Source organism: Propithecus coquereli, unplaced genomic scaffold (assembly GCF_000956105.1).
Source record: "Propithecus coquereli isolate 6110/MARCELLA unplaced genomic scaffold, Pcoq_1.0 Scaffold94, whole genome shotgun sequence".
Classification (NCBI taxonomy): Eukaryota; Metazoa; Chordata; class Mammalia; order Primates; family Indriidae; genus Propithecus; species Propithecus coquereli.
The window spans coordinates 4,383,102-4,395,558 of record NW_012155729.1 but is presented as its reverse complement, the minus strand read 5'-3'; the positions used below and the strand labels follow the sequence as shown (position 1 = coordinate 4,395,558).

Sequence of the window (12,457 nt, the reverse complement as noted above, 5' to 3'; positions counted from 1 at the left end):
GGTGAGTGGTGCTCAGCTCTGTGGAAATATTTTGGTTTCTTCTTTTTCATATGCAGTGGCTAATTTTATATGAGTTTCTATTTATTTGACTTTTTTTTTTGGCCTTTTACTCAAGCCTATATTTTATGAACAGTGGATGCAACATTTGGCTATAAAGTGATTTACGTGAAAAAGGATTCTCAAACTGAGAGACTTTTCACGGAAAAAGGTTTTTTTGTTCATTTGTTAGTTTTTGTTTACCTCATTCGGATGTGCACAGTTTGCTCTCCCGAAAACGTACGAGGCGAATCGAGCTCGGCGCGTCGGAGAAGTTGAGGAACGAGGGAATACAGAGGGGCTGGAGTGTGGAAGAGCAGTGAATAAATATATAAAGTACATTTTTTTTCCAAGTTAGAATTTAATTTTTTGCTGTCGATACTTAAAAAGAATGATTTATTAGTGGAAAAGTATTTTTCCAGTTTTTAGAAAGACATAAAAAAAGAACAAGTTGAAGTTCCACATTTCAGTAGCTCGGTGAGATGTGAACCAAATAAAGACCCGTAATCTTCGCCAACTGAAAAGTTCATCGTGATTTGCTACCCGGGATAGCTTTAAAAATGTGTTGAAAGGTGATTGAAACTTCTTTTAAGTGCTCATGTTTTCAGCCAGGCATTATGTAAATCACATTACCAAAAATATTTGGATAAACGCTGTGAGTACCTCTTTTTAAAACAAGAACCCATCCAGTCTGCTTTCCAGGAGCTCTGCTTGTTGGTCTTATGTTGGTGACTTCATTGCATATGGTTTTTCTTGAGGCAGGAGAAAGGTTTTTTTTTTTTTCAAGAGTAATGAGTCGCAAATGCCAATATCCAGATTCTGGAAGCACGTCTCACTCTCAGTTCTTTATCACGTTGGTGGATGGGGGGAGGCAGGGGAGGGGGCTTAATGTTGATTTTTCACCCAATAGTTATGCTCAAGGAGAGCAATACTGCATTTCCCGCTGCTGTTACCAGCCATGGGGAAGACATGAGATTAATTAATATTTTAAGTATTGTGGCAGGAAAGTAGCCAACTCTGTAAGCAATGTAAGTTGTGGTTTTAGGATTCAGATACCATAAAATCAGTTCATTGCGGATAAGTATAAAAGGTATTTGAATTTCTAGGTCTTGCTTTTCTGGTGCATTGAAAAAGTTTTCAGGAAAACTTCCACACCTTTAGTCTAGACTGGGCTTTGCCCTAAGAGCAGAGAAAAGCACTTAAGGATGCCCTCAGAGGATGGTTGGAAAATGTAAGCCGAGAAAGGGAGAGGTGGATGCTGCCCATCCCTATACCTGCCTCACCCCCTGGAGCTGTGAGAGTTGTACCGTCAGCCCAGGCGCGTAGCAAAGAGCTGCAGGCTGGACGGCCTGAGCAGCAGGCATTTATTTTCTGACAGTTCTGGAGGCTGGAAGTCCAGGAGGAAGGTGCCAGGGCTGTACCTCCTGAGGCCTCTTTTTGGCTTTCCGACTGCACTTTCTTGCCGTGTCCTCACTTGGCCTCTTCTCTGTGTGCACGTGCACCCTGTGTCTTCATCCTGTCCTCCAAGGCCATCAGTCCTGTTGGATCAGGGCCACCCACATGACCTCATTCGACTCTAATTACCTCTGTAAGGCCCCGTCATCAGTTACAGTTGCGTTGGGAGTTGTGAGATCATAAGAAAGTTCACAAACAAATAAAACGGAAACCACTCACAATATATGCTTCGTTGTTAGAAAGTGAAGTGACTCGGCCGTGTTTGGAACGTGCTGTACCAGGGAGGCCTGGGTAACATAAAACTTGGTCCTACCATTGCGTTGCCCTCCTGTGTTCTAGGTACCGAGGCAAAACGTACAGGGCTGTGGTTAAGATCGTACGGACGTCTGACCAGGTAGCCAATTTCTGCCGCCGGGTCTGTGCCAAGCTGGAATGCTGTCCCAATTTGTTCAGTCCTGTGCTGGTTTCTGAAAACTGCCCAGAGAACTGCTCCATCCATACCAAGACCAAATACAGTAAGTACAAAAAGTGAAAAACAGCGTGGGCCCAGAGGCCTAACTGCGGTGCCGTGCCTTTGGTTTCTGTTTCATTTTCTGTTTTGGAACCTTTTGAATAGTTTTCCATGGGAATTACTATGGAAGAATTTTTTTTTTTTAATTTACTGTAGCAGCTACCTGTGTGTTTGTAGCCTGGCATAAGACGAGGTGGGACGATTAAAAGCGGGATGAATTACCATTGGTAGGCCTTGGAGAAGAAGAAACGAGAATGTGTGTAAATGAGATTGTGTATGCTGTCGTGTGTATACTGACGTGGACTGGTGGATTCGAAAGCTGGGTGGCCGGAAGGAGACCATGACTAAACTGATCGTCAGTGACGACTGGTAACCCCAGTGACTTCCTCGGTCCTCACACTGAGAAGTGGTGATGACTCTTTCATCGCCCTTTGCACGGGGGCCACACCCCTGTCGTGACCTGCTCCCCTGCTCAGACACGTTCCTCCAGGCTACCTCCAAGGGAGGAAGGATGGAGGATTCAAAAGCCACTGTCACTCTCTTTGCTCCCAGCTGCCTTTGCGGGACGCAGGACTCAGAGCTCTTACCACTGCCCCACCCTTATTAGTTCCTGCCTCTCCCAAGCCCCACCCTGCCCCTGTCTTGGTGGCCTTTTCCTCCACCCGTGGTGGCCGCTCCCGGACACCTCCACCTTGGTGCCTCGAGCCCGAGCACTCTCTCTGATCCACAGGTCTGAGCTTCCTGCCTCTCTCCTCCGTCATTTCTAATCTAAGGGGCGATGACCCGGAAGTTGTCTGGGATGACCCGGAAGTTGTCCAGGGTAGCCTCAGTGGGTGGTGTCTCTTCCTCTTATGAAGGCTCGGATCCTCCTGGATTAAGGCCTCATACTGCACTGGGGCTTGGGACCTCATTTAACCTTGATGCCTCTTTAAAGGCGGTGCCGTCTCCAGATCGGTCACGCTGGGGGGTTAGGGCTTCAACATACGGATGAAGAGGGACGTAATTCAGCCCGTAACACCCGAACGTGCAGCACCGGAGACTGTTTCCTCTCCGCGGACCCGTTTTCTCAGGCACAAATCAGATGTCGAACTTCTATCGTCCCTAATGAAGGCGCAGTCCCTCCCTCTCTCCCCCTCGCTCTCTGTGCGCGCGTGCACGTGTGTGCGTGCACAGCGCAGTGAAGCTTCCAATCGCCTTCTCCCCACAGCCTACTACTACGGAAAGAGGAAGAAGATCACCAAGCCCCCAATTGGGGAAAGCAACGTCGAAAGCGGACACCCCAAGCCGGCCAGGCGGAGGAAGCGGCGGAAGTCCATCTTTGTGCAGAAGAAACGGAGATCTTCGGCCGTGGACTTCGCCGCAGGCTCGGGGGAGGTACGTCCCGCCCTCACGCAGCTCGCGTCGTTCGGCGTGGACGCGCAGCCCCGCCGCGGATGCGACCGCCTTGCAGCCAGGGCGGCAGCGCAGGTTTGCGGCAGACGGTCGGAAACACGGAGGACGAAGCGCCCCGCTCCTGATTGGTGAAAACGTCTGACGTGTTAGCTACTTTGGCTGAAGGGCCACGTTGGGACAACGAGGTCTGTCTTTGGTGGCCTCGCAGGAGAGACCTTGCTCGGAGCCCGGCTGTGGGGCTGTCGGGCCACCCTGCTGCGTCCACGAAGACCCCTCTCCGCTCACCCCTCCTAAGTCCCTTTCTCTTCTTCCCAGGAAAGTGAAGAAGAGGACGCAGACGCCATGGACGATGACACCGCGAGCGAGGAGACCGGCTCCGAGCTCCGGGATGACCAGACGGACACCTCGTCCGCGGAGGTGCCCTCGGCCCGGCCCCGCAGGGCCGTCACCCTGAGGAGCAGCTCGGAGCCCGCGCGCCGGCCGCCCGTGGAGAGGGCACGCAGGGGCCGCAGAGCGCCGGCCGCCTCCCCTGCGGAGGAGGGAGACAAGGGCCCGCCCGCCAAGCCCGAGGGCGCAGAGGTACTGCCCGGGGCAGAGGCTTCCCACTCACTCCTAAGCAGGGCACGCACTGCGGGCAGGGCGGTGACTTGGGGAAACCTGTGTAATATCCGGAACAGCAGCGGCTGCTCTGGCCAAATTCCCGAGTCGGGGACAAAGGGTGGCGATTCCTCCGCTGGGCACAGGGGTCCTTCAGCACCACATTGGAGCTCCCAGGGCATCGCCTTTTCTGGACGGCTTCAACGCCACCGGGGTCCTTGTCAGGGCAGGGAGCCCACCGGGTCCCTTCCAGCCCTGGGTTTCCAAAATTCCATCTCTGTGTCTCCCATGACCACCTTGTATTTGCTTCCCTGTTCCCCATTAGAGGACACCACTGTGGGGTTATAAAGCATTAAATCAGCGCGTCAGGTCTCCCTGAGCCCGTAGTGGAAACAGGTTCAGGCACCATCGTCACACACAGCAGTGGGGGAGCCACTGGCTGTGCCCTTGGCAGCTCTCGTCTCTCATCAGAGGTGCTTCGTTAATAAGCAGGCTCAGGATTTCCCAGACTAGGGTTCGAGAGTGACTGTCACTGTGCCCGTTTTCTTAACCTCTGAGGGCACATGGGTGGTTGCCAGCGAAGTCATCCTGGGACGAGATGCTGGGAGATGCCCAACCAGAGACCCAGAGGAGGCAGCCGCTCCCAGGCTGGGAGGGTGTGGGGGGATCTGGCCGACCACACGGTGGCTGATGTCCCGCCTGCCTCCCCCTGCAGGAAACGAAACAGGAGGAGGAGGAGAGACTCGTGCTGGAGAGCAACCCCTTAGAGTGGACGGTCACCGACGTGGTGCGGTTCATTAAGCTGACGGACTGCGCCCCCTTGGCCAAGATTTTTCAGGAGCAGGTACGGTGGCTCACTGTGTGTTTGTGGTTTTACGCTATGATGAGACTCTGGGTGTCAAAGGAGCCCCCCGTCCTAGGTGACATCCTCGTGACTGCCAGGTGGGGGCCGAGATCCGGGGCCTACTCGGCCGCGGTTGACGCCTGTGTGGGGGCTCCTTGGCGCTGCTGGACAGGCGTGGGAGACCCCCAGTTTGTACTTGGTCTGCCCACTTTCTCGTGCCCTTCGATGAACCCACCGGGATCTCTGTGGTCCTGGCCAGTGCTGTCTCTCGGCTGACTTGGTTTTGTGACCTCCTGGTAAAATCTCCTTCCTTTTCCCATCTTTCATGCCTTTCCCACCTGGTCTCCTAATTCATTCTGGTACATTGTAGCCAATATTAGCTTTTAGATGTTCAGATCTGATAATGTCACTTATTCTGCTTAAAATCACTAAAGAGTGACTTCTTATTACATATCTCGGTACGTTCTAAGTGCCTTAGTGGCTGTCTGGGCTGGGGTCTCCCCACATCCCTGGAATTCTGTGGCTGGTCCTTGCCTTAATAATCCCCACTCGTCCCTCAGGTGTCAGTTTAGGCATCACTTAACCTCAGAAGGCTTTCCTGACACCCCTGGAAGACTGGCTTGGCGTCCTGTTTGGGGCCTTAGCTCTGTGTCCAGGCATTAATCGCCCCATCTCGTAATAGTCTGTTTACCTGTGTCCTCCCTTCGGGTTCCTGGAGTCTCCCAAGAGGGAATGTTCCCCGCATTCAGTGTGATATTCCCAGAAGCCATCGGAGTGCCCGGCACTCAGTAGATGCTCAGTAAATGTTTGTGGAGTAAACAGGTGAGCGAGTGGCATCCTCCACCCAAACGGGGTGCATGTGTGTCTCGGCCACCTTGACGGAGACTGTCCGTAGAAGGTGAGTTGTGTAAATATTTTAGGGCTGATTTTTAATGGTCACTGAATCTGCATGTCCAATGATGGCCATCCTGACCAAGTGTAGATGTTAAAGACCGAGCTACAATTTTCCCTCCCTAGTTTAATATCAGAAAACCACAATTCTAGTTCCAGTGCCGTTTGCCATCTTAGTTAGACCAGCTGGCTTTCTTGGGCATTAATTTCTGCCTCGAAAGGAAACTTCCGTCTCCCAAAATAAGTTTCAGTTCTGTTCTGACCTGTTCTGCTAATGTCATTAAACACAATGGCGAAGCCACCTGCACACAGCTTTGTGACATCCGTGCACTACCTACTTCAGATGTATTCCTGTGAGGCCCATGACACCTAGAAGACTTTGTGTCCCTACACCTGTGCCCTCTCTGCCCATTTTGGTCTAATATGTACAGATTTGGCTTTGTAAGTGGAGTTGGCCAACGGGTCCCAGGCCAGGGCTACCTTTGCTGAGTATCCAGGTCCCTGACAATGGCCGCCCCAACCGAACAATTGAAAAAAAAAGAAAAAAAAAAGGAAAAACAAAAAAAAAAAAAGGGGGGAAAATGATACAAATATAGCATGAAAAATATATTGACAATTTTATATAGTTTGTATCTCCTGCTTTCAGTGTGTCCACGAGACTGATCTGTTCACTTTACTTTGTGGTGTGATAAGGTCACCTTTGAGTCTCGGTCAAGACATGGCTTCAAGTTGCAGACATCATAGCTGGTGCCTGTTTGTAATTTTAAAATAATACATTGCACTCACCTTGATGCTTTTTAAGTTAATGCCTAGTTTTTATTCCTGCTGCAATGATTAGGGACCATGGTGGCTTTTGCATCTGCTCAGGTGATGAATTGTGCCTGCTGTTCACACCGGTCTCCTCAATGCTACCGATTATGCACACTTTGGTTTTGTGCTTTAGCTATTTTTCAAGACAGCTAAAGCAGCCATTAGTTTAAGAAAATAAGCTCCTGTGTGAAAGTCACTGGTAGGCGTTGTCTGAGACGTGTGTGCATGTGCTGTTGCTTGGCTGTCGCGTCCTTGTGGCTTACGGCAGCCCTGGGTGCGATGCTTCTCCAAGTGGCAGGAATTCTGCTGGGCCGAGTTCATCTATGCTCTCGTCCTACCGCTGATCTATACTGTTACCGTGGGCCTGCAGCCCCTCGGAGCCCCAGCTGTTCCTCTGCACTGTGGAGACAGCCTGGTTAATAGGAAGGGAAGCTGCAGTCAGACTCAGTCGAGTCCAGTGGCGTCCACATGGGTAAAGCAGGTTGTCACAGGAAGCGAGCAGCTGAGCAGACAGAGCTGCCCAGTGGATGATCTGAGAGCTTTGGGCGGGTCTTTGTACCCTTCTAACTGCAGCAAGTTCAATTCAGCAGTCATTTAATGAATACGATCGTGGGGTGGGATCCTGCGTGTGGCCATAGAAGGGCTGAATGAGGCAGGATGGGGCGGCAGACCTGTGTCCAAGCCACATGGCACTCTGGGCCATGCGTGCCTATAAGAGAGCATGCGTGTGCATGCGCACGCGTGTCCCTCTGCAGAAAGACCGTGCTGTGTGGCTGGCGTATCTTTCCCTGAGCATCTCCTCACGAGTCCTGGTGGTGAAATGTCAGACCTTGGCAGGGAAGAAGAGAGCTTTTTCTTTCAGGAGAGAGCTGTCTGCTAGCTCTCAGATTAAGTCACAGCATCTCATGGGGAGGACCTGGCCTGCCATTGGTTGGGGGTGCGGTTTGCTCTCCCCAAAAGGGATGACAAGCTTGAGAAACAGTTCCTGCAGCAGGCTATCTGCCCCAGTTCTTGCACCCACCAGGGTAGGCGTGTGCATTTCAGAGTAGCGAAAATGTTCTTAGCAAACAGATTTCATTAACACAGAGATAGACAGTCATCAAGCCGGGCTGGTGTCTCTGCCAGCGCTCCCCCAAACCAGGTGAGACTAGAGCAGCCCCTTCTCGTGTCTGGCCCCGGGACGAAGCCCGCTGTGGCACAGGTGCCCTCGGTGCACACCGCCCCTCTCTGACCTGCCTTTCTCTCTCCCTCCGGCAGGACATCGACGGCCAGGCCCTGCTGCTGCTCACCCTCCCGACGGTGCAGGAGTGCATGGAGCTGAAGCTGGGGCCGGCCATCAAGCTGTGCCACCAGATCGAGAGAGTCAAGGTGGCTTTCTACACCCAGTACGCCAACTGACCTCTCGGGAGGCACCCGTTGTCGCTGCGATGCAGAGTTTGTGACGGTTTCCAGGACCGGAGCTTTGACCCTCCGGGATACGTGAAATGGTTGGTACCCACACAAAGTACCGCCAAAAAGCCAGGGCCCGGGGCCTCCTTCCTCCACCAGCCTGAGAGTTCCGTGTTTCAGAGCACACCAAAGGACCACAGCCACGGCTCCAGGGAGAGCAAATGGGAGTTCTGCGTCGGCCCCCGCCAGGATGCGCACGAGCTGCCCTGTGCATCCACACTTCGCCTTTCTCTCGCCCAAACCAGGCAGCGCCCTCCGAATGACGTTTCCTAAACAGAGACCTTTATTCTTTGAAAACAAGAGTGTGACGGGGAAGACACCTAACCCCCCGCCAGCGGCGTTTGCTGCGGTCCCTCTCAGGCACACCGAGAGATGCTCTTTCCTGCCCCGCATCTGTCTCTGGCTGAGCCGCACACGCCGTCACCGCAGTTTGATCTTGGCGGCACCTCCTTGCTCCAACACAGCTGCAGGTGATGTTTCGGGACGTCGCTATCAAAAGGTGTGCTAACGCTCCGTCCCCGTCAGGGGTGCCTTTTAGGAAGTGTGGGGAGCGAGGGAAGGCGGCGTCTCGTTGCACTGGGATGGTTTTCCTGGAGGGATGGAAGCCTCGTGCAGAGACAAGCTCTATGCGCAGTCTTTTGTGGAACCTCGGCTGTCTCCAGTGTTCTGATTTAATCGTAGTCAGATCAGGGAGTGAATCCTTTAGGAAAGCTTTGAGTTTATATACTGAAGGAAAACCTTCATTTCAGAGAGCAGGAACGGGAAGAGATTTGGGGGAAGTGTTTCGTGAACTGGCTCCATCCCGTAGCAGGATCATCGCAGCAGACCACTGCGAGAGCCCCTCTGAGCAGCCCTTAGTTCCACGTGGCTCGCCGCGTATACAGGAGGCGTCACAGTGAGCACCGGATGTGGCATCAGCCACTTCTCATCCTGGCTTTGCTCATGTACCGACTAGCGCTGTGATCCTGGGTAACTCCTCATCACTCTGGGCCTCGGGTCCTGAGAAACGCCAAGTGTGCACACCAGGAGGGTCGCCGCGAGCACACCGTCTCCCCGTCGCCCGCACCCCGCCCGCGCTGGAGGGGAAGAGCCAGATTGGCCAAGATGAGAAAAAGAAAGAAAAAGATGTGTGCGGCGACCGCTTTACCCCTGCAAGCCCTGCAGCTCACTCTGGCTTTGAGGTTGTTGATGAAATTTCTCGGGCGGCTTCGTTAAATCCGCCAAGTCACATGCAGGAACCCGAGGCTCCGAGAACCGGCCGCCTCGTGTGCTGGACGTCATCTGCGTGCTCCCATGAGCAATTCGATGCATCGGTTCAAACCGGTGGACTGTGATTTTCTGACGCAGTGGTTGCCTAAATACCTTTTTAAACGTATGCAAGGAAACCAAACCTTCACGTGGTTCCACGGTGGCCGCTGGGAGCAGAGGCTTCATGCCTTCCTGCTGCCTTTCTACGTAATGACCTTGAGCTCCTCTCTTTGCCTGGAGTCTCGACAGTTCCCAGAAGGTCATGGGGCGGGCTCCTTGGCTGCTTGCATTTTCTGCGACATTTTAAGGCATGATCGTCTGTCGGATTTTGAAAACTTGGCTAATGCTGACTTTTCTTAACATTCCATAGCAGTGACCAATGAAAAATGGAAAGCTGATATTTTGTGGTTGAGGCTTTTTTGTCTCCCCTGCAGCTGGTTTCTGAAGTCAGGTGTTAAAGTTTGGGGGACGGGTCTGCCTGGGGACCCCACACGGGCGGACCGTGCCCCGCACGGAAACATCCCTGGGATTCGTGCCAGCTTGGGTGGGCGGACTCCCTCCTAAGCGCAACTTCGGCCCTCTCCTCGGTTTCACACGCCTGCCTTCTCCGCCACACGCTGTTGGCCTTAAACACTCAGCCCAGTGGAGGGAAACCGTGTCGCACGGTTGGAAAGGGCGTCCGTTTCAAGGTCTTTGGCATTTTCCCCGCTCGGGCTCCTTCGTGATCTTCACTGTGGCCTTTTCAAGCTGAGCCGTTTCCGTGGCATCCGAGACGGGGACGAGGGACCGTGATGGCCCCAGCATAGCGTGTCCTTTCAGCAGGAACGTCACTTCTCTTGCCCTTTCTAGGAACGGCAAGGAGGAGGAGGTGCTGCATCCGAGTGGGGAGAGCATCTGGGGGCCCTGGAGCCTGGCCAGAGAGCGGAGGGCGGCCCGCCAGGAGGCCCAGACGGCGTGCGGCCACCTTTGCTGGGGAGAGACTCTCTCTGTCCTCAACCCTGTGTCTCACTGCATTCCCCCTCCGCGTGGTCGCAGGCACTCCGTCAGCACTGGCTCTGCGTGCGCCTGGCCAGGAGGAGAAGGCCGTGACCCAGGCAGGAGAGGGCCCAGCCGGGGCCGTCATCACAGACGTCACCTACGTGCCATCTCTCCGGGCCATGGGGAGAGCCCAGAGCCATTTCAGGACCAAGGAGGTGCTTTGCCTCCAACTGTGTCCTCCGGATCTGGGATTCTTCGGGCATTTCCCGCAGAGTGGGTGTGCTGCTTCCCGTCAACAGCGGTTCTGCTGCGGAATTGCGGCGTGGTTTTCAGTGCGCTGTAGGATGCACCTCTCGCCAGCTTAAAGATAGGGCCAATTTTCCAGGAACGTTTTGCTGTGTTGTGTCCTCGTTGCTTATGGCAGGAAAACTGGATTTGACACGTGTTACCCCAGTAACACCACAGCCCCTAAGCCAAAAATGTCTTGGCCTAAACGCCAACCAGTGGTGCCCCCCATCCCCTCCCTGGATGGCACCATTTCTTCTGTGTCTCTCTTTGACCATCCTTTGGGACCAAAGCCCTCTCCTTGGTGCCCCTGGGCCTGTGCACTTCGTGCCGCGCTTTACCTCCCGGGACCCGCCCCGCGGGCACCCTGCAGTCTGTGCCGCGTGTGCCCCAAGCAACAGAAACGCCGCCTCAACTTTAATAATAAGAGCCTGTCGCTCAACCTGCCCTTAAACTAACGGAGCTTCTTTCAGCCCCCAGCTCCTCGACTGCATTTGTACTGTGTCGTGAAAGTATCCGGCCCGTAAAAACACAAACACAACAACCTAAAAAGAACAGGGTACAGCTAACATTTCAGAACTTCTTTGCTTTTCACAAACAAAACACAGAGCTCCCTAGCATGGAGAACTCCTCTGTCACCTTTCAAATTGGATTCATTTGATCAAAGTTTGAGTCACATGCAGTATTTGAGCTGTACAGCTACTAGGTCCCTCTGCCTTATTTGATCATATTTGAAAGATTAATTCCTGGCTTCGCTTTGATTTTCTCCTCAGCAAATTAAAATGATCCAAACCTTTAGCACTGCCGCCTCTAACCCTTATTACAATCTCCGAAGGGTTTATTTTGATCAGCCTTTTAAAGATTGGCCTCATTTCCCTAATTTATCTCATAGAATTTCGAGTGTTGTGTTAGGTTCTGGAATTCGCCTTCTATCTTATGCCAAACGCTCCTTTCTAAGAGCTGTTCACCCTTAGTTTTAGAAGCACTGGGGATTTTCATACCTTTTTTGTAGAACACCCATCTGTATTTATTTCTGTACATAGAACTACAACACAAAACAGCAGTGTTAAAATCTTCATTGTGGTTTGAGCATCGGTGCTGCTTTGGGGTTGAGATGGTGAATCTAGACTTCACCGACTCTGTTTTCTGTCTGTAGAAAACTGTGATCAAGCGTGCAATTATTTGAAAGGAAAAATAGTAAATTAAGATATATTTAGTTTTAAAGAAAGACATCGTTGGAGAGATGTCCACACTGCCATGTCTCTTTGGTGCAATAATTAAGTAGCAAGGGAAAGCGACATTGCCAACTATTGCAATCTGATGATTCTCTTATTCGTTTCTGTTCAACAGTTTTCTGAAAATGTTTTACTCCCTTTAACTTAGTTGAATTTTTAAGCTGATTGATTCTCATAGCTTTTATCACTGAGTGGTCTACAGATACTCACAACCTGAGATGATAAAATGGAATTGTACTATTTTTGACCCCATTTAATTTACCCAAAAACTGTAATTGCTGACACGTAGTGCAGCCTTGGATTTTCGTTCAGAGCCTCTCTAAATTCAGATGATAAATAACAAACAGTTTCCTGCACTGAAGTCTTTGCACGTCAGTGGTTGTGTTAAATGCAAAGGACCCAGTGACCATGTAGGTCACATCAGCTAAAAAGGGCCAGGGCAGTGCTCCGGGGGGCTGAAGAGATACATTGAAGAAAAAGGAAAGTTCTAGGACAATCATTTGCTAAAAATCACCTTAAGATGGAAAATTCGAGGCAATTTTTTAAATGACGGAAAAAATAATCATCTCACTTGCTCAGAGTGGGAGCCAGCATGGTATCTAGAAGCGTAAACTTCCCTCATCGTGGACGTCGGAAGCCCTCTGACTGTTTTGCATTCCAGTTCGAATAGTTTGTATTGAAATTGGGTTCCTGTCTTGTGTATGTTTCGGTGCATAAATGGGAAAA

At 51.9% G+C, this 12,457-nt stretch overlaps 1 protein-coding gene across 1 annotated transcript in view; it reads left to right on the top strand.

Annotated features, from left to right (window-relative positions):
* Window positions 1-12,448, top strand: part of SFMBT2 (Scm-like with four mbt domains 2) — a 180,365-nt gene extending 167,917 nt beyond the window's left edge. The window contains exons 17-21 of the mRNA XM_012664906.1: window positions 1,831-2,006; window positions 3,210-3,376; window positions 3,710-3,973; window positions 4,707-4,835; window positions 7,794-12,448. Coding sequence (XP_012520360.1) covers window positions 1,831-2,006; window positions 3,210-3,376; window positions 3,710-3,973; window positions 4,707-4,835; window positions 7,794-7,934 — 877 coding nt within the window. The 3' untranslated portion in view covers window positions 7,935-12,448. The remainder of the gene's footprint in view (window positions 1-1,830; window positions 2,007-3,209; window positions 3,377-3,709; window positions 3,974-4,706; window positions 4,836-7,793) is intronic.
* Window positions 12,449-12,457: the final 9 nt, after the last annotated feature.